At 44.5% G+C, this 12,338-nt stretch overlaps 1 protein-coding gene across 13 annotated transcripts in view; it reads right to left on the bottom strand.

The window, feature by feature from the left end:
• pcnt (pericentrin) overlaps positions 1 to 12,338 on the bottom strand; it is a 28,930-nt gene that overhangs the window by 4,078 nt on the left and 12,514 nt on the right. For 4 of the 13 annotated variants that reach the window (XM_083559518.1, XM_083559517.1, XM_083559506.1 and 1 more), the window contains exons 26-48: positions 12,083 to 12,315; positions 11,844 to 12,006; positions 11,549 to 11,740; positions 11,408 to 11,434; positions 10,386 to 10,618; positions 9,209 to 9,328; positions 9,052 to 9,072; positions 7,779 to 8,015; positions 7,510 to 7,677; positions 7,246 to 7,398; positions 6,941 to 7,102; positions 5,921 to 6,865; positions 4,793 to 4,963; positions 3,889 to 4,383; positions 3,364 to 3,481; positions 2,954 to 3,126; positions 2,683 to 2,877; positions 2,419 to 2,586; positions 1,930 to 2,125; positions 1,576 to 1,798; positions 1,346 to 1,496; positions 406 to 1,104; positions 126 to 281 (exon numbers count right to left, since the gene is read on the bottom strand). In XM_083559518.1, the coding sequence (XP_083415644.1) occupies positions 126 to 281; positions 406 to 1,104; positions 1,346 to 1,496; positions 1,576 to 1,798; positions 1,930 to 2,125; positions 2,419 to 2,586; positions 2,683 to 2,877; positions 2,954 to 3,126; positions 3,364 to 3,481; positions 3,889 to 4,383; positions 4,793 to 4,963; positions 5,921 to 6,865; positions 6,941 to 7,102; positions 7,246 to 7,398; positions 7,510 to 7,677; positions 7,779 to 8,015; positions 9,052 to 9,072; positions 9,209 to 9,328; positions 10,386 to 10,618; positions 11,408 to 11,434; positions 11,549 to 11,740; positions 11,844 to 12,006; positions 12,083 to 12,315 (5,399 nt within the window). The remainder of the gene's footprint in view (positions 1 to 125; positions 282 to 405; positions 1,105 to 1,345; positions 1,497 to 1,575; positions 1,799 to 1,929; positions 2,126 to 2,418; positions 2,587 to 2,682; positions 2,878 to 2,953; positions 3,127 to 3,363; positions 3,482 to 3,888; positions 4,384 to 4,792; positions 4,964 to 5,920; positions 6,866 to 6,940; positions 7,103 to 7,245; positions 7,399 to 7,509; positions 7,678 to 7,778; positions 8,016 to 9,051; positions 9,073 to 9,208; positions 9,329 to 10,385; positions 10,619 to 11,407; positions 11,435 to 11,548; positions 11,741 to 11,843; positions 12,007 to 12,082; positions 12,316 to 12,338) is intronic. The other 9 variants (XM_083559507.1, XM_083559511.1, XM_083559509.1 and 6 more) reach the window with 5 other exon arrangements.

Consider the following 12,338-nt stretch of genomic DNA (forward strand, 5'->3'; position numbering starts at 1 on the left):
CAGAGTTTAAAATTACGCTTGTTGTGGAATCATTGGCACGTGTGAGCAATATAAAAAAAAAAGAAAAAAAAAAAGAAAAGTGTGTGTACTGTTAAACACCTAGTGAGCGAGTGTGTGTGTATAACCTGTGTGTGGGCGATGCGGGTGCTGTCAGTATTGTGCAGGTCCCTGTGAAGGCGTTCTGATGTCAACCGCTTCTCCTGCTGCTCCAGATCAGCCAGGGTCTGCTGCAGCTGTCTCAAACGCTGCTGGTCTCGCTCTCGTAATGCCTCCAGCTCCAGCTGCACAGGAGCAAAATTAAAAATTTTAACTACAGATCATGCAGATATTTTGTTAAATGTATAGTAGAGCCTGCATATATAATCCACGTCACTGTTATCTAACTTGGTAGGAAATTTACAGTACCAGTTTCCCCTTGGTGTGTTCCTGACGCCGTTCCTTGTCTTCCTGCTCCTGTTTCTCATGCCACCGCTGCTTTTCTCTCTGCTCCTCCCGAGCTCTCTCTTTTTCCTTCACCTCCCTCATCGTCTCCTTCAACACATCCAGTTCAGTCTGAAGCTGAGAGGCTCGGTGTCTCTCCGTCTCCAGGGTGCGGCTCACCTCGGCCCGCTGTGCCTGCAGTCCCTCCAGAGCAGAGCGCAGCCTCTTCACCTCCTCCTGTCCTCTCTGTGCTTCTTGCTGTGCCACTTCCTCCTGCCTGCGCTTCCCCTGGAGTACCTGGGCCTGCAGGCGGTCCACCGTGGCGGCGAGCTCCTCGGCCTGGCGCCGCTCCTGCTCCAGCTGCGCTCTCAGCTCCTGGATGAACAGCCTGTCATGGGCGCCTGCCGCTTCCTGCGAGCGAACCTCCTCCTCCAGGCGGCGATCGTGCTCCTGAGCCTGGTTTGAGAGCGTGCGTGAGAGTTCAGCGGAACGCGAGCGCTCCTCATCCAGGCGTGAGAGGGCCATCTCGGTGCGTTTGCGTTCCTGGGCCAGAAGAGCTTCACAGCGGGACTGTTCGATCTGCAGTTCAGCGCGTAGATTACTCATTGCTACACGCTCCTGCTCCAGCGCAGAGTTTAGCTCACTCAGACGAGTCGCATGTTCGCTCAGGGTGGCACGGAGAGACTGCAGAGGCGGCAAAAAAATAAAAATAAAAACTGAACTGAACTGCATTATAGTGCTACTTATTTAATTTTTTTGCAAATTGTGGTTTTACAATGAAAAAAATTTAAACCGTGATGTTACAGTAAATGATCGACAGCTGTATAGAGTCATGTGCGAAATTACCATCACCTCCCTGAAGCGTTTTATTCCTCTTACATCACAAAACGAGAGCTGGGAATACAGAAAAAAGAGATCTGTTCACCTCTTGATTGTGTGTATTCTCGTCCTGAGTGCGTTTGCTGCTGAGTCTCTCGTGTTCCAGTTCCTCCTGAAGCTGCTTCACTCTGGCCTGTTCTTGCTCCACAGCCTCCACACAAGCCTGATGCTCCTCCTCCTCACTCTCCAGCTTCAACCTAAAGGAAAGCCATTTTTTAAATAATTCTATAGACTTCTTTCCGATCTGAAAACGTTACAGAAGTGCATCGGAGTTACCGTAGTTTGTGGATCTGAGCCTGTAATTCCTCTTGGCTTTTACTGGACAGATGCAGCTGCTGGGTGCGCTCCTCCAGCTCTACCTTCAGCTGCATCACCACCTTCTGCTCTACCTCCAGTTGTCGATGCTGATCTGTCCATCTAGACTGTTCCTCCTCCAGGGAGCGCCGCAGATCCTGGTACGCCGTTTGCTCCTGCTGTAGCTGTCTCTCCAGCTCACCCACTGCTCCGATACAACACCAAAAAATAATTCTTTATACAGTATATTGTATTGGAAAAAAAAAGTATTGGGACATCTGACTTTTCCTGCCGTATGTGGTTTGATATAAAGCGTGAATAAGTCAAAGTAATCACCTTGTCTGTGCAGATGCTGTTGTGTGTGCGTGCCCTTCTCACGAACAGCGCTGAGTGAACTTTGTAGCTCTCGCAGTTGCTCCTGGCTCTGCAACGTGCAAGCGTGCAGCTGCTCATGCAAACTGCGGATTTCGGCAAGAAGACTGTTCCGGTCTGCACTTAGTAACTGCTCCAGAGATCTTCTCTGCTGCTCTTCCTGACAGTGTAAGAAAGAATGAGATTTATTTGAGGATCAAAGCAAAATCTGACGCGTATGGAAAAACGAGAGCAACACGGGCAACACATGAGAGACAGAGGGCAACCGAAAATGATGGTAAATAAATAAATAATAAAAATAAAGGAGACCTAGAGATATAGTGTGGGAATAACGGAGAGAAAGATAGAGTGAGAGGTGAAGCAAAAGCAACAGAGACACAGAGATGGAGTCAGAGAAGGATAGTGTTTGTGTACTTGATAGAGAGTGTGAAACAGCAGGCGATATTCAGGAACCTGTTTTTGCAGCAGCGCCTCCAAGTGCCTCAGCAGGTCCGTGTAGTCCGTGGCAGTGTTGGTTGCCATGACATCCTGAAGCTGTGCATGAAACCATTTCCTCTCGCCGTCGAACACGCTCCTGACGGCCTGCAACAGCTCCCGTCGCCAGTCTACCTCACCATCCATCTACGCACACAGGAGTCACAAAAGGGACAATTTATTCACTGTTATACGTGTTCACATTAATTCAGAAGCAGAATTGTGTCCGATCAGGTCAGAGACCTTGGGTTCACGCTCTGCCATCCTGCAGAGGAGCTCTCTGAGGGACAAGACTGTCTCCTGAAGGGCCCGACGCTCTCGCTGCCAGGACAGGGGTGGAGCCTCCTCAGAGTCTGGAAGAGGCTGTCCGGCGGGAGGAGGACGATGAGACAGAGACAGCACTCTGCAGCTCTCGCGGTACACTTGGTTCAGCATGGCCTGTACATCCAGATAGCATTATGGTATGTGGAAAATGTGTGAAATATATATAAATGGATTTCCTTTGTCTCTATACCTGTAGCTCAGGTGAGAGGAGCTCGTAGGTGTGATGCACACTGCCTGCTGCACTGTCTGAACGTGAAGCAGGGGCCATGTCTCTACTGCGCAAGTATTCCAGAAAGTGAGTATCAAGCCGCTCTGTGTGTTCCAGCTCCTGCTTCAGTTTGGCCTCCAGCTCCGAGCTGACGTCTGTAAATATCAACGTGTGCAGGATCAGAACTCAAAACAAGCACAGTAATTGTCAGTAATGTCAGTAATTCGCCTCTAGAGGCCGCTATAATAATCACAGCAGACCCTCCCAGAAAATCTATCGGTATGGATTTTTTCCCCGAGACAATAGTTCCAGCAATCGAGTATCGGTTAATAGCAACAAAAATCGATGAATCAGTCGACCCCTAAAAACAAGCGTAAGTGTTTGGAGCTTACTGCTGCCATATCCGTCGCTGGCCCACTCTGGTGCAGACACCGGGGAGGTAGAAGATAGAGGAGAGCGAGATGGAGAATGAGAAGGAGTCACATCATCCAGATTCTCCAGCTCCTGAACCTAAAAATGTTTTAAAATGTCCATATAAAAATTAGAATTTGTGCATTCCACATTTTTCTCTCTTTCCATCTGCATAATCTTTCTATCATTTCTTATATTCCCTTTTATCCCAGTTATATCTTATTCTTCTGTCCTTCTTTCCTGTTTTAGTCTCAGCAGTAAATGCTAAACTTGTTACATTATTGTTGGATTTCACTGTGTAGAGATGTTTAGAAGGAAGGAGTCTCCAGTATTAGTGCTTTCCTAGAGACAAATTGTTCCATCACTGATCATTTCCCTGTAACGTCCTCGATCTTCAGTTGTTCCCCATGAAATTAAACACTATTCATTCTAGGTCTTTAGACACTTAAGGTCCAGATACTTTACTCCAAACACCACAAAACATAACGCATATTTGTGACTTTCACCTTGTCAGCGTCCAGCGAGTCGAGGACGGAGAGGTTCTCAGAGATGGTGAGCGAGTTTGGGGAAGCGAACTGAGAGGATCTGCTGGGCGGATCAGCCTCTGGCAGTAGTGCGAGCGGTCGTTTCAACTCGTTCCTCTCCATGGGGGAGTGTTTGCTGGTCAGCTCCAGGCTGGTGTTGCGCAGGCCACTCAGTTCAGACAGGTGTGACGCATGGAGGTGAGACGGCCTCTCTTCACTGCAGTCGAGTCGCCGGAGGACCTCCGGAGAAGAGAGAGAGGAGTCGTGGGACAGGCCGTCCAGGAAGCGATGTTCGGTCTTGGTGTTGTGAAGCTCAACGTGCTCTTGATGTCTGCAGCGCTGCCGCAGCTCCTCCAGCTCCCTCTGCTGGTAGGCCAGCTCCTCCTCTTGCACTTCCAGGTCTTCCTGCAAACTACGCAGCTCAGCCCGAAGATGCTGGTTGTTCTCCTCTAGATCAGCCAGAGCACGGTCCTTGGTCTGGATATCAAGAGGATTTTGGTAAAAAAAAGTTAAATTACAAAAGGTTTTGAAGGTGTTATGATATTTGAAGTTTTAATAATTTGATTAATTTAAGTCTGAAAAATGAGATTTCATGGTTTATAGCCTATATTGAGCTTTTAAGGTAAAAATGTACAAAATAAAAATGACATTCCAATAATATTTTGCTTCCCCTTGGTTTTTACTGAAAAAGAATGTTGATTTGGGGGTTGTCCTGGAGGCAGAAAATGACTTTCAAAATTACAAACCGCTTCTTTAAATGCATTAAATTCAACGCATTAGCAAGTAAATGCCCATTAAAAAAAAAAAAATTATTGAAAATGATGAATTGAAACTAGTATTGATTTCTCGCATTCCTCTTCAATCTACACCTGGATCTCGTGCTCACCTGACCCTCCTCTTGAAGTTTCTCAGCTCTTTCTGTACTGGTGCTCAGGCCTTCCTTCACTGCAGCGAGCTCTGCTCTAAGTGAATCATGCTGCAACCTCAGATGAACCAAATGCTCCTCCTTTTCTCGCAGAGCTGCCTCGGCTTTGGCCAGGGTCTCCTCGGCGCACGTCTGCGACGGCACACACACACAAAAAAAAAAGTCTTCACCACTACAAACTTAAAAAATAAAAAAAGTAATCGGGTCACATCTTATGAAATACACTTATTTTTAGTCACGTATGCTTGGGCGCAAAAGGAAAGGAAGATGTAGCAGAAACATGCCCATCTACCAGGAGTTTATCGCCAACCATCGCTTGCCATTTACTCTTAGCGTGCAAAAATAAACAATTTCGTAAGCGTCATTGTTAGTTGTTATGTAAGAGCAGAATTGTGCATGTTGCACCCAGAACGACAAAAACTTGGTTTTCTCAAAATATTGAATTAGTTTCCACTTTCGAAATGACAAAATGAAACCAAGTTTAAAAAACTAAACTTTTTATAACTTCCTCTTTCTTAGATACACTTCCTGAACGAATATAGTCCTTGTGAGTGCTATGGGCTGGGTCTCACACACACACACACACACACACACACACACCCCTCCCCCCTCTACCATACTGAACTATTTACTAGACTGCATGTGTTGAACCTCCAGCCAATTATTCTGACTCACAGTCATTCTAGAAAATCTGCCAAATAATGACGTATATTCACTCTCACACACACACACACGATTACCTTCAAATAAGTCTCTCTGGTTCAAATCTACAAGCCCTGCTATAATTCTCGGCTTACAAAGTCTAAGTAAGCAACTAACCTGACTGAATGGTGACTATATTTACCGGTAAGCAATAACAGATTTAGGATTTTAAAACACACGTCATTTCACTCAGACCAGAAAGCGCGAAAATATGTACGGATTCCGTCCAAAAACTCTCTGTGCCATGTCTCAAGCCCTGTACGTTTCCCTCTGTTCCACGCCACCCTTCAGAAGTTGACTACATTGCAATTTACAGAAATTTGCATCGCTTGAAATGAAGTGATTCATCTTCAGAACGAGTCTGCATGTTAAAACTGAGAATCTCACCAGAACTTCTTTCTGACTCTCCTCTTGTTTAGTCACCTTCTCCTCCAGCTGCATGTTTAGTTCCTTTATCTGAAAGCTCTTCGCAGAGACTTCCTGTTTCAGCTTCTCTATTTCCTCCTGGAGTTTTCCTTCACGTTTTTGAAGAGCCTGTTTCTCTATAAACAGCTCCTTCTTGCCAGTCTCCAGAATGGCAACGTCCGAGTCCCGCCGCTGAAGCTCCTCCTCCAGCTCCGCAACCTGAAGGCTCATTTGCGCCACAGTGTTCTCGCCGTCCTCAAACTTCTCTCTTTCTTCTGCGTGCTTCTGAATCTCCTCGGTTAACCTTGTCATCTCCTGCTGCGCAACTTTCCTGCTTTCTTCTGCCTTCTTCAGCTGGAGGTCCAAGTCTTTTAGGTTCATCAGTTTGTCTTCAAGCTTTTGGAGGCGATCTTTGAGATTCTCCACCTCGGCCTCCTTTTGGTCTAAATGAATCTTTAGCTCTCCAGCCTCCTGCTCCAGGAGCACCACTCTGCCCCTTTCCTCACCCAAGCTGCGCCCAAGCGCCTGCACTTGCTGTCCGTACTGCTCTTCCTGGGTCAGGAGCAGTCTCTGAAGAGCCTCCTTCTCCTCTGCTGATCGTTCTAGGTCCATCTGGAGCTCATGAAGTTTGGTGCGACAGCTTTGAAGTGTCTGGCTGCTCAGTTCGTGGCACAGGCTCTCCTCTGTGCCGTGCTGCGGTCGAGGGGACCAGGGGAACTCTGGAGGTTCGGGGCTGTCCGTGTTGGGGTCGCTGACCTCATGCCGGTTGGGGTCGAGCTGGCTCAGCTCCTCCTGCAGCTTGTTGATGACCTCGTGCAACTGCTCGGCCTCCTCCTCCTTGGCTTGACGCAGACGCTCTTGGTCACCTCGGAGTCTCTCCACCTGAGCACGCAGATCTTCGATGTCTGCTTGCTTCTTCTCTACAGTCTGTCGCAGGAATACCAACATTACTCAAAAACACCAAATCAGCTTAATTCGTATCTGTATTGAATAAATGGTCACCTTGTTCTCCTTGATCGTGTCGAGCTCCTGTTGCAGATTAAGAACCTGCTGGTTAAGGTGGTCGATCTCCAGGTTCTTCTCCTCCAGAAGAGCAGCAGGAAGCTGTAGTGCTGAGATATCTCCTTCTTCCTGCTGCTGTCTGTGCAGCCTGCTTACGGTCTCCTGCAGAGCCACAAATCCGCTCAGATCCCGACAAACACCATTCTGTCAATTATTTTTCTCAAGCAGCAGGACACTGTGATGCGTCCTGTATCCTTGAATTGTCCTCATTATATGAGCCAGCATGCGTGCCTGTGTGTGTGTACCTGTAGCTCAGTGATACGCAGGTGTAGCTCTTCCTCCTTTGCTTGGCTTTCGTTTGTCTTCAGGTCCAGCTGTAGAGAAAGCTGCCCGATGTCCTCCTCCTTTACTGCCAGAGATTTCTCCAGAGCTTCCACTCGCTCCAGCAGCACCTCCACCTACCCATTTAAAAAAAAAGCTTTAACAGTTCTTTCTAATTGTTGTTTTTAAAGAAAACCACAAAAAAAAAAAAAAAAACAATATTACCATGGAAAGTTCATGACACCCACCTGCTCCTCTTTGCTCTGAAGTTCCCGTTGAAGCATCTCTAACTGTTCTCCGAGGTTAGGATCAGCAATGGGGTCGGGGAAGCGGTGCCTCGTCTCATCCAGTTTGGACTGCAGAGCCGAGATCTGGAGTTTATTAGAGTACAGCTGCTGCTGCAGGGCTTCTTTATCCTACAGAACACAGCAGTGTTATAAAGCGCACACATAGAAAAAGAACTAACAATACAATTCATGTGGGCTTCGTTGCAATATGAAACACTACACCGGAGTACCTGGGAGAGCTCCTGCATGGTCTTGCGTGCTTTCTGCAGCTCCTGCTCCAGCTGCGAGACGACCCGCCCCGCCTCGGCGCTGTTTAGGAGAGCCTGCTCCAGTTCCCGGATGCGAGAAGCCATCTTATCGATCTCCTCGTTACGGTCTTCCAGGTCGCGCTGGCACTGCTCCTTAACGGAGAGCAGAACGCCGTAGTCCTCGTTTTTGTCCTTGATAAGAGCTTGGAGACTCTCCACCTGATAAGAAGCAACAAAAAATAAATATACAATTTGTTAACACTAATTTTTTAAATCAATAAATAAAAAAAAGCTCAAACTCAGCACAGATGATACGGTGAAATCATCAAAATCGCTTTTTACATGCAATGATCTACATGCAAACTAAAAGAAAGCATTTGGATTGCTACGGCCCATGAGACAGCCAGCACAACACAAACAGACATGTTTAGACACACACTGACCAACACTTCATCTACAACCAGCGCACAAATGAACAACATGGTGTGTAAGATGAAAGATCAAGTTAGACTCCTTTCACACTTATTAAACTAGTACACATTTTATATATGGTGCACTTATAGCAAACTTTTCCACAACAGAGGCTCCAAAGTTGGAAAGCATAAGGTAGAATGTTTTTTTCTTGTTTGAGGGTCTACAAGAAAAATCAAGAAGGAAAAGTAATGGTTTAAAAAAATAAATACATATTTATTTAAAGTCCTGCTATAGAGCAGAGATGCCCATGACTATTTTTGTCAAAAAAATTGACCTGTGGTGACCTTTAATGTGGCCGGCCCTGTATAAGAAGAGATTTAAAAATAAATAATTAGAAAATAATAATCATTTGAAATTTGTACAATGAATATTTTTGTAGAATAAATTGGATTGTTTCTCATTGTGCTAGAACTTTGAACTCTTTAGTGCACATCTGTATTAGATAAACAGGTTACAAAGTAACGTTTGACGTCTATTTTTAAAATGTTATGAAAAAATGAGAACTTTGTAAGAGTGAATATTACATTGTTTTATGGCGTAGTGAATCAAATAGTTAATTATGAATCCTCCATCATAACTTACCATGCTGATCATAATAAAGATAGGATTAGTAGGCAAATTGTAGATAGGAGAAGCAAGAGCATTGTTAATGTTTTTTCCTTTACGTATCAGCACTAAAACACTGCATGAAAGAGTGAAGGCAGTCTAGAGGAAACAAGATGAGAAACGAGGCCATGCAGCCTAAAGTCTATCAAAAATCTCCAGCAGCTAAACAACATACCTGAATAACCAAGTCTTCGATCTACATTACAGAAATAAAATTTTTTTTTAATATGCAGGAAATTATTAAATAAAAGCAAATTTAGCTTAAAAATGTGATGAAAGCAATGACAAACTTTAGGAAAAGTCAAGCTTTTGGAAATGGTCATGTTGCCTACCCTCTGACCCTTGGTATCTCCTCCTGTGTGTCCTTTAGAGGGTGCTCTCAGCTGCACCTCCAAGTTCTTAATCTCCTGCTGGAACTCATCCCGCTCGTGCTCTCGCTCCACAGCTTGCTCCTAAAACACACACACGTCAACATTAAAAAAAAAAAAAAAAGAAGACTGATCAATCGTACACTAAGCTAACAAAAGTTCTAAAGAAGTCTTTAAACAGGTTGATTTTTGAAAATTTTTTGTTTTGTTTTTTAAATTTGAGAATAATTTTAAACAACAACAGTGATGCGTGTTCCTCAATTCAAGTGTACAAATAAAAGTGTAGGGTTATTAAGGCTGTGTTTAACATTTGTACACTTTTTTTTTTATCTTGGCACTAAAATTAAATGACATATTTGAATTGTGTCATTATTTATTATTGCTGGCTAACCGACCGAGGCACACTGGCCTATACATACACACATAGGCACACAGGAGAGCGACCTCTAGAGGCGAATCACTGATGCCACATGCTGTGTATTTTTGTATTCATTTTGGTTTGTCAGAGTGTTTTTGTTTGTTTAAGAGAGTCATTTTTTTCTATATTTAATATAATTGATTATACAAACATTTCATTTAGCACTTTTTCATGATTCAGTACAGATATTTATTAATTATTTTTGCAAATAAAATTCAGTAAAATTTTACGTTTTTTTTTAAGCCAGTATCCATTTATAAAAGCATGAGTGGATTTTTCAGATATCTGCCAAATCGACCGGTCGACCTCTAGCTTGGACTGTATAACTGAAAGGAAAAACAAACAAAAAAAACCCAAAACAGGTTTATAGAACAGAATAGAGTAGAATAGAATAGCCTTTGTCACATATACAATAAAAGCACAGTGAAATTTGTTCTATCAGCCATGATACGGCACCCCTGGAGCACAGAGGGTTAAGGGCCTTGCTCAAGGGCTCAAGAGTTGCAGCTTGGCGATACCGGGGCTTGAACCCTCAACCTTCCGATCAGTAACCCATCACCTTAACCACTGAGTTACCACTCCTCCATATTAAACAAGATTAATTATGTAATTGTAAACATCGCTACAGTACCAACCTGGGCATGACAAACACCGATTTGTAAAATCGCTGATGTGGTGGAGTTGTCAGTAAGGAGATTTTTGTCATTATTTCTCTGTACTTACGTCTATGAACTGCCGGTGGTGTTTGAGCTGTTTCTCCAAAGCGTTGATGTGCTGCTGCAGGTCCTCCGTTTGAGAACGGTGCAGCTCCTCCTGCTGCTGCGCTCGGCTCTCATGCTCTTCCAGCGCCAGCTCTAGCGATCGCAGCCGACTTCCAAGCCCGACGCGGTCCTTCTCTGCCTGGCGCTGCACGTCCACACGTTCCTGCCCGAGCCGCTCTGCCTCAGCCAACAGTGCTTTCATCAAGAAACAAAAAAAAGTGAGAAATAAAAAAAGCCTAAATGCAGATTTAAGCTCTCACTCAAACACACTCGCAGACGAGATGCAGTCATGCGCATTAACGTCAAATCAACAATCATCATATAGAAAGGATGGATAGCGGTCACGTCACACTTCGATGCGCAATTAACGTCAAATTAAGCGCCAATGACGGCTGTAGAGTGCAAATGAACCGAATCATAGTAAAGAAATCCAAATCAGCACAGCTACAGGTGCAGCTCAATAAATTAGAATCATTAAAAAGTTTATTTATTTTAGTAATTCAATACAAAAAGTGAAACTGGTATATTATATAGATTCATCACACACTGATATTTCAAGAAATGTAATATTGTGAATAAGTTGAAGATTGGTCAGCAAACTCGCCAGACCTAAACCCCATGGAGAATCTATGGTGTATTGTAAAGAGGAAGATATGAGACACCAGAACCACACACATAGAAAAGCTGAAGGCTGCCATCAGAGCAACCTGGGCTTCTATATGTAATAAAATGTCTTAAGTAATAATCTAATTTTCTAAGATACTGAATTATCTTAGTAAACAAGTAAACACTTGAAATAGTGTGTGTGATGAATCTATATAATATACAAGTTTCACTTTTTTCTATTGAATAACTTTTTAATGATATTCTAATTTATTAAGATGTACCTATAAATCAAGAAGAAACTGGTAAAAGAAGCTGTTAGTTAAAAAAAATCAATAAATTATTCACACATCACTTCAACCTCGAAATCCACTGACAAACCTTTTTCTTCCTCCACAGCAGTACAGCCTATAGAGCAGGAAGAAGATTCTGCATCAACATCTCCACCAAGCATAATCATGATGCTCAAAAGTTTTCCCTAGTCCTTTTATTTATTTAAACACACCACCACCTTTGACCAACCTTTCTCAGGTTCTCCGAGACCTGCGGAGAGGGCGTCTCGTTGCCGTTGCAGAAGCGAGTGTTCCTCACTGAGCTCCTGCAGCTGAGCCCGAATGCTCTCCAGCTCCTCAACCAGCCTCTGCTCGCGAGCCTCCTTCTGCTGCAGAGCCTCCTCCAGAGCAGCCTTCTCCGCCACATACCCCTCCATCAAACCTGAGATGGACGTACAGCTTCAAAACCTTTTCCTTTTTTTTTCCTACTATAAAATTTCTTATTAAAAGAAATTTTAATAAGAACGTCTAACTTAAAACTTTACCTTCAGTCTTGTGCAGTTCCAGCTGCAGCTGGCTCTTCACACTCGCCTCCTGGTCCAGCTGCTCCAAAAGCTGCGTGTGCTGCAGCAGAAGAGCGTTCTTCGCTTCGCCACCCTCGCTAAACTGTTCGTCCAGGGCAGCCTGCAAAGCTCGCAGCTGCTCCATCTTTAAAAGGAGACAAGAAGAAAAATATCATCCTGGTTTCATTCCAATCCAAGCCAGATGAGAACTGACTCAGTACCTGCACAGTGGAGTCAAAGACCAGATCTAAGAGTTTGTCCACTGCAGCACGGAGACGTGTGCAAGCCCCAAGCACAAACTCCTCTCTTTCAGGATCCAGATCTCCATCGGGGCCTGAAAACAGACTCTCACACAGCCGCTGAGACAGCTCCAGTCCTTCATCAATCACAGATGAGAACAAACTGCAGTTCGGTCCACCCTCTGCAGCTCCAACACCGTGACCATCCAGACCTGCTGGATAAGAACATGCGGTTCTC

Source organism: Silurus aristotelis (genome assembly GCF_946808225.1).
Source record: "Silurus aristotelis genome assembly, chromosome: 2".
NCBI classification, from domain to species: domain Eukaryota; kingdom Metazoa; phylum Chordata; class Actinopteri; order Siluriformes; family Siluridae; genus Silurus; species Silurus aristotelis.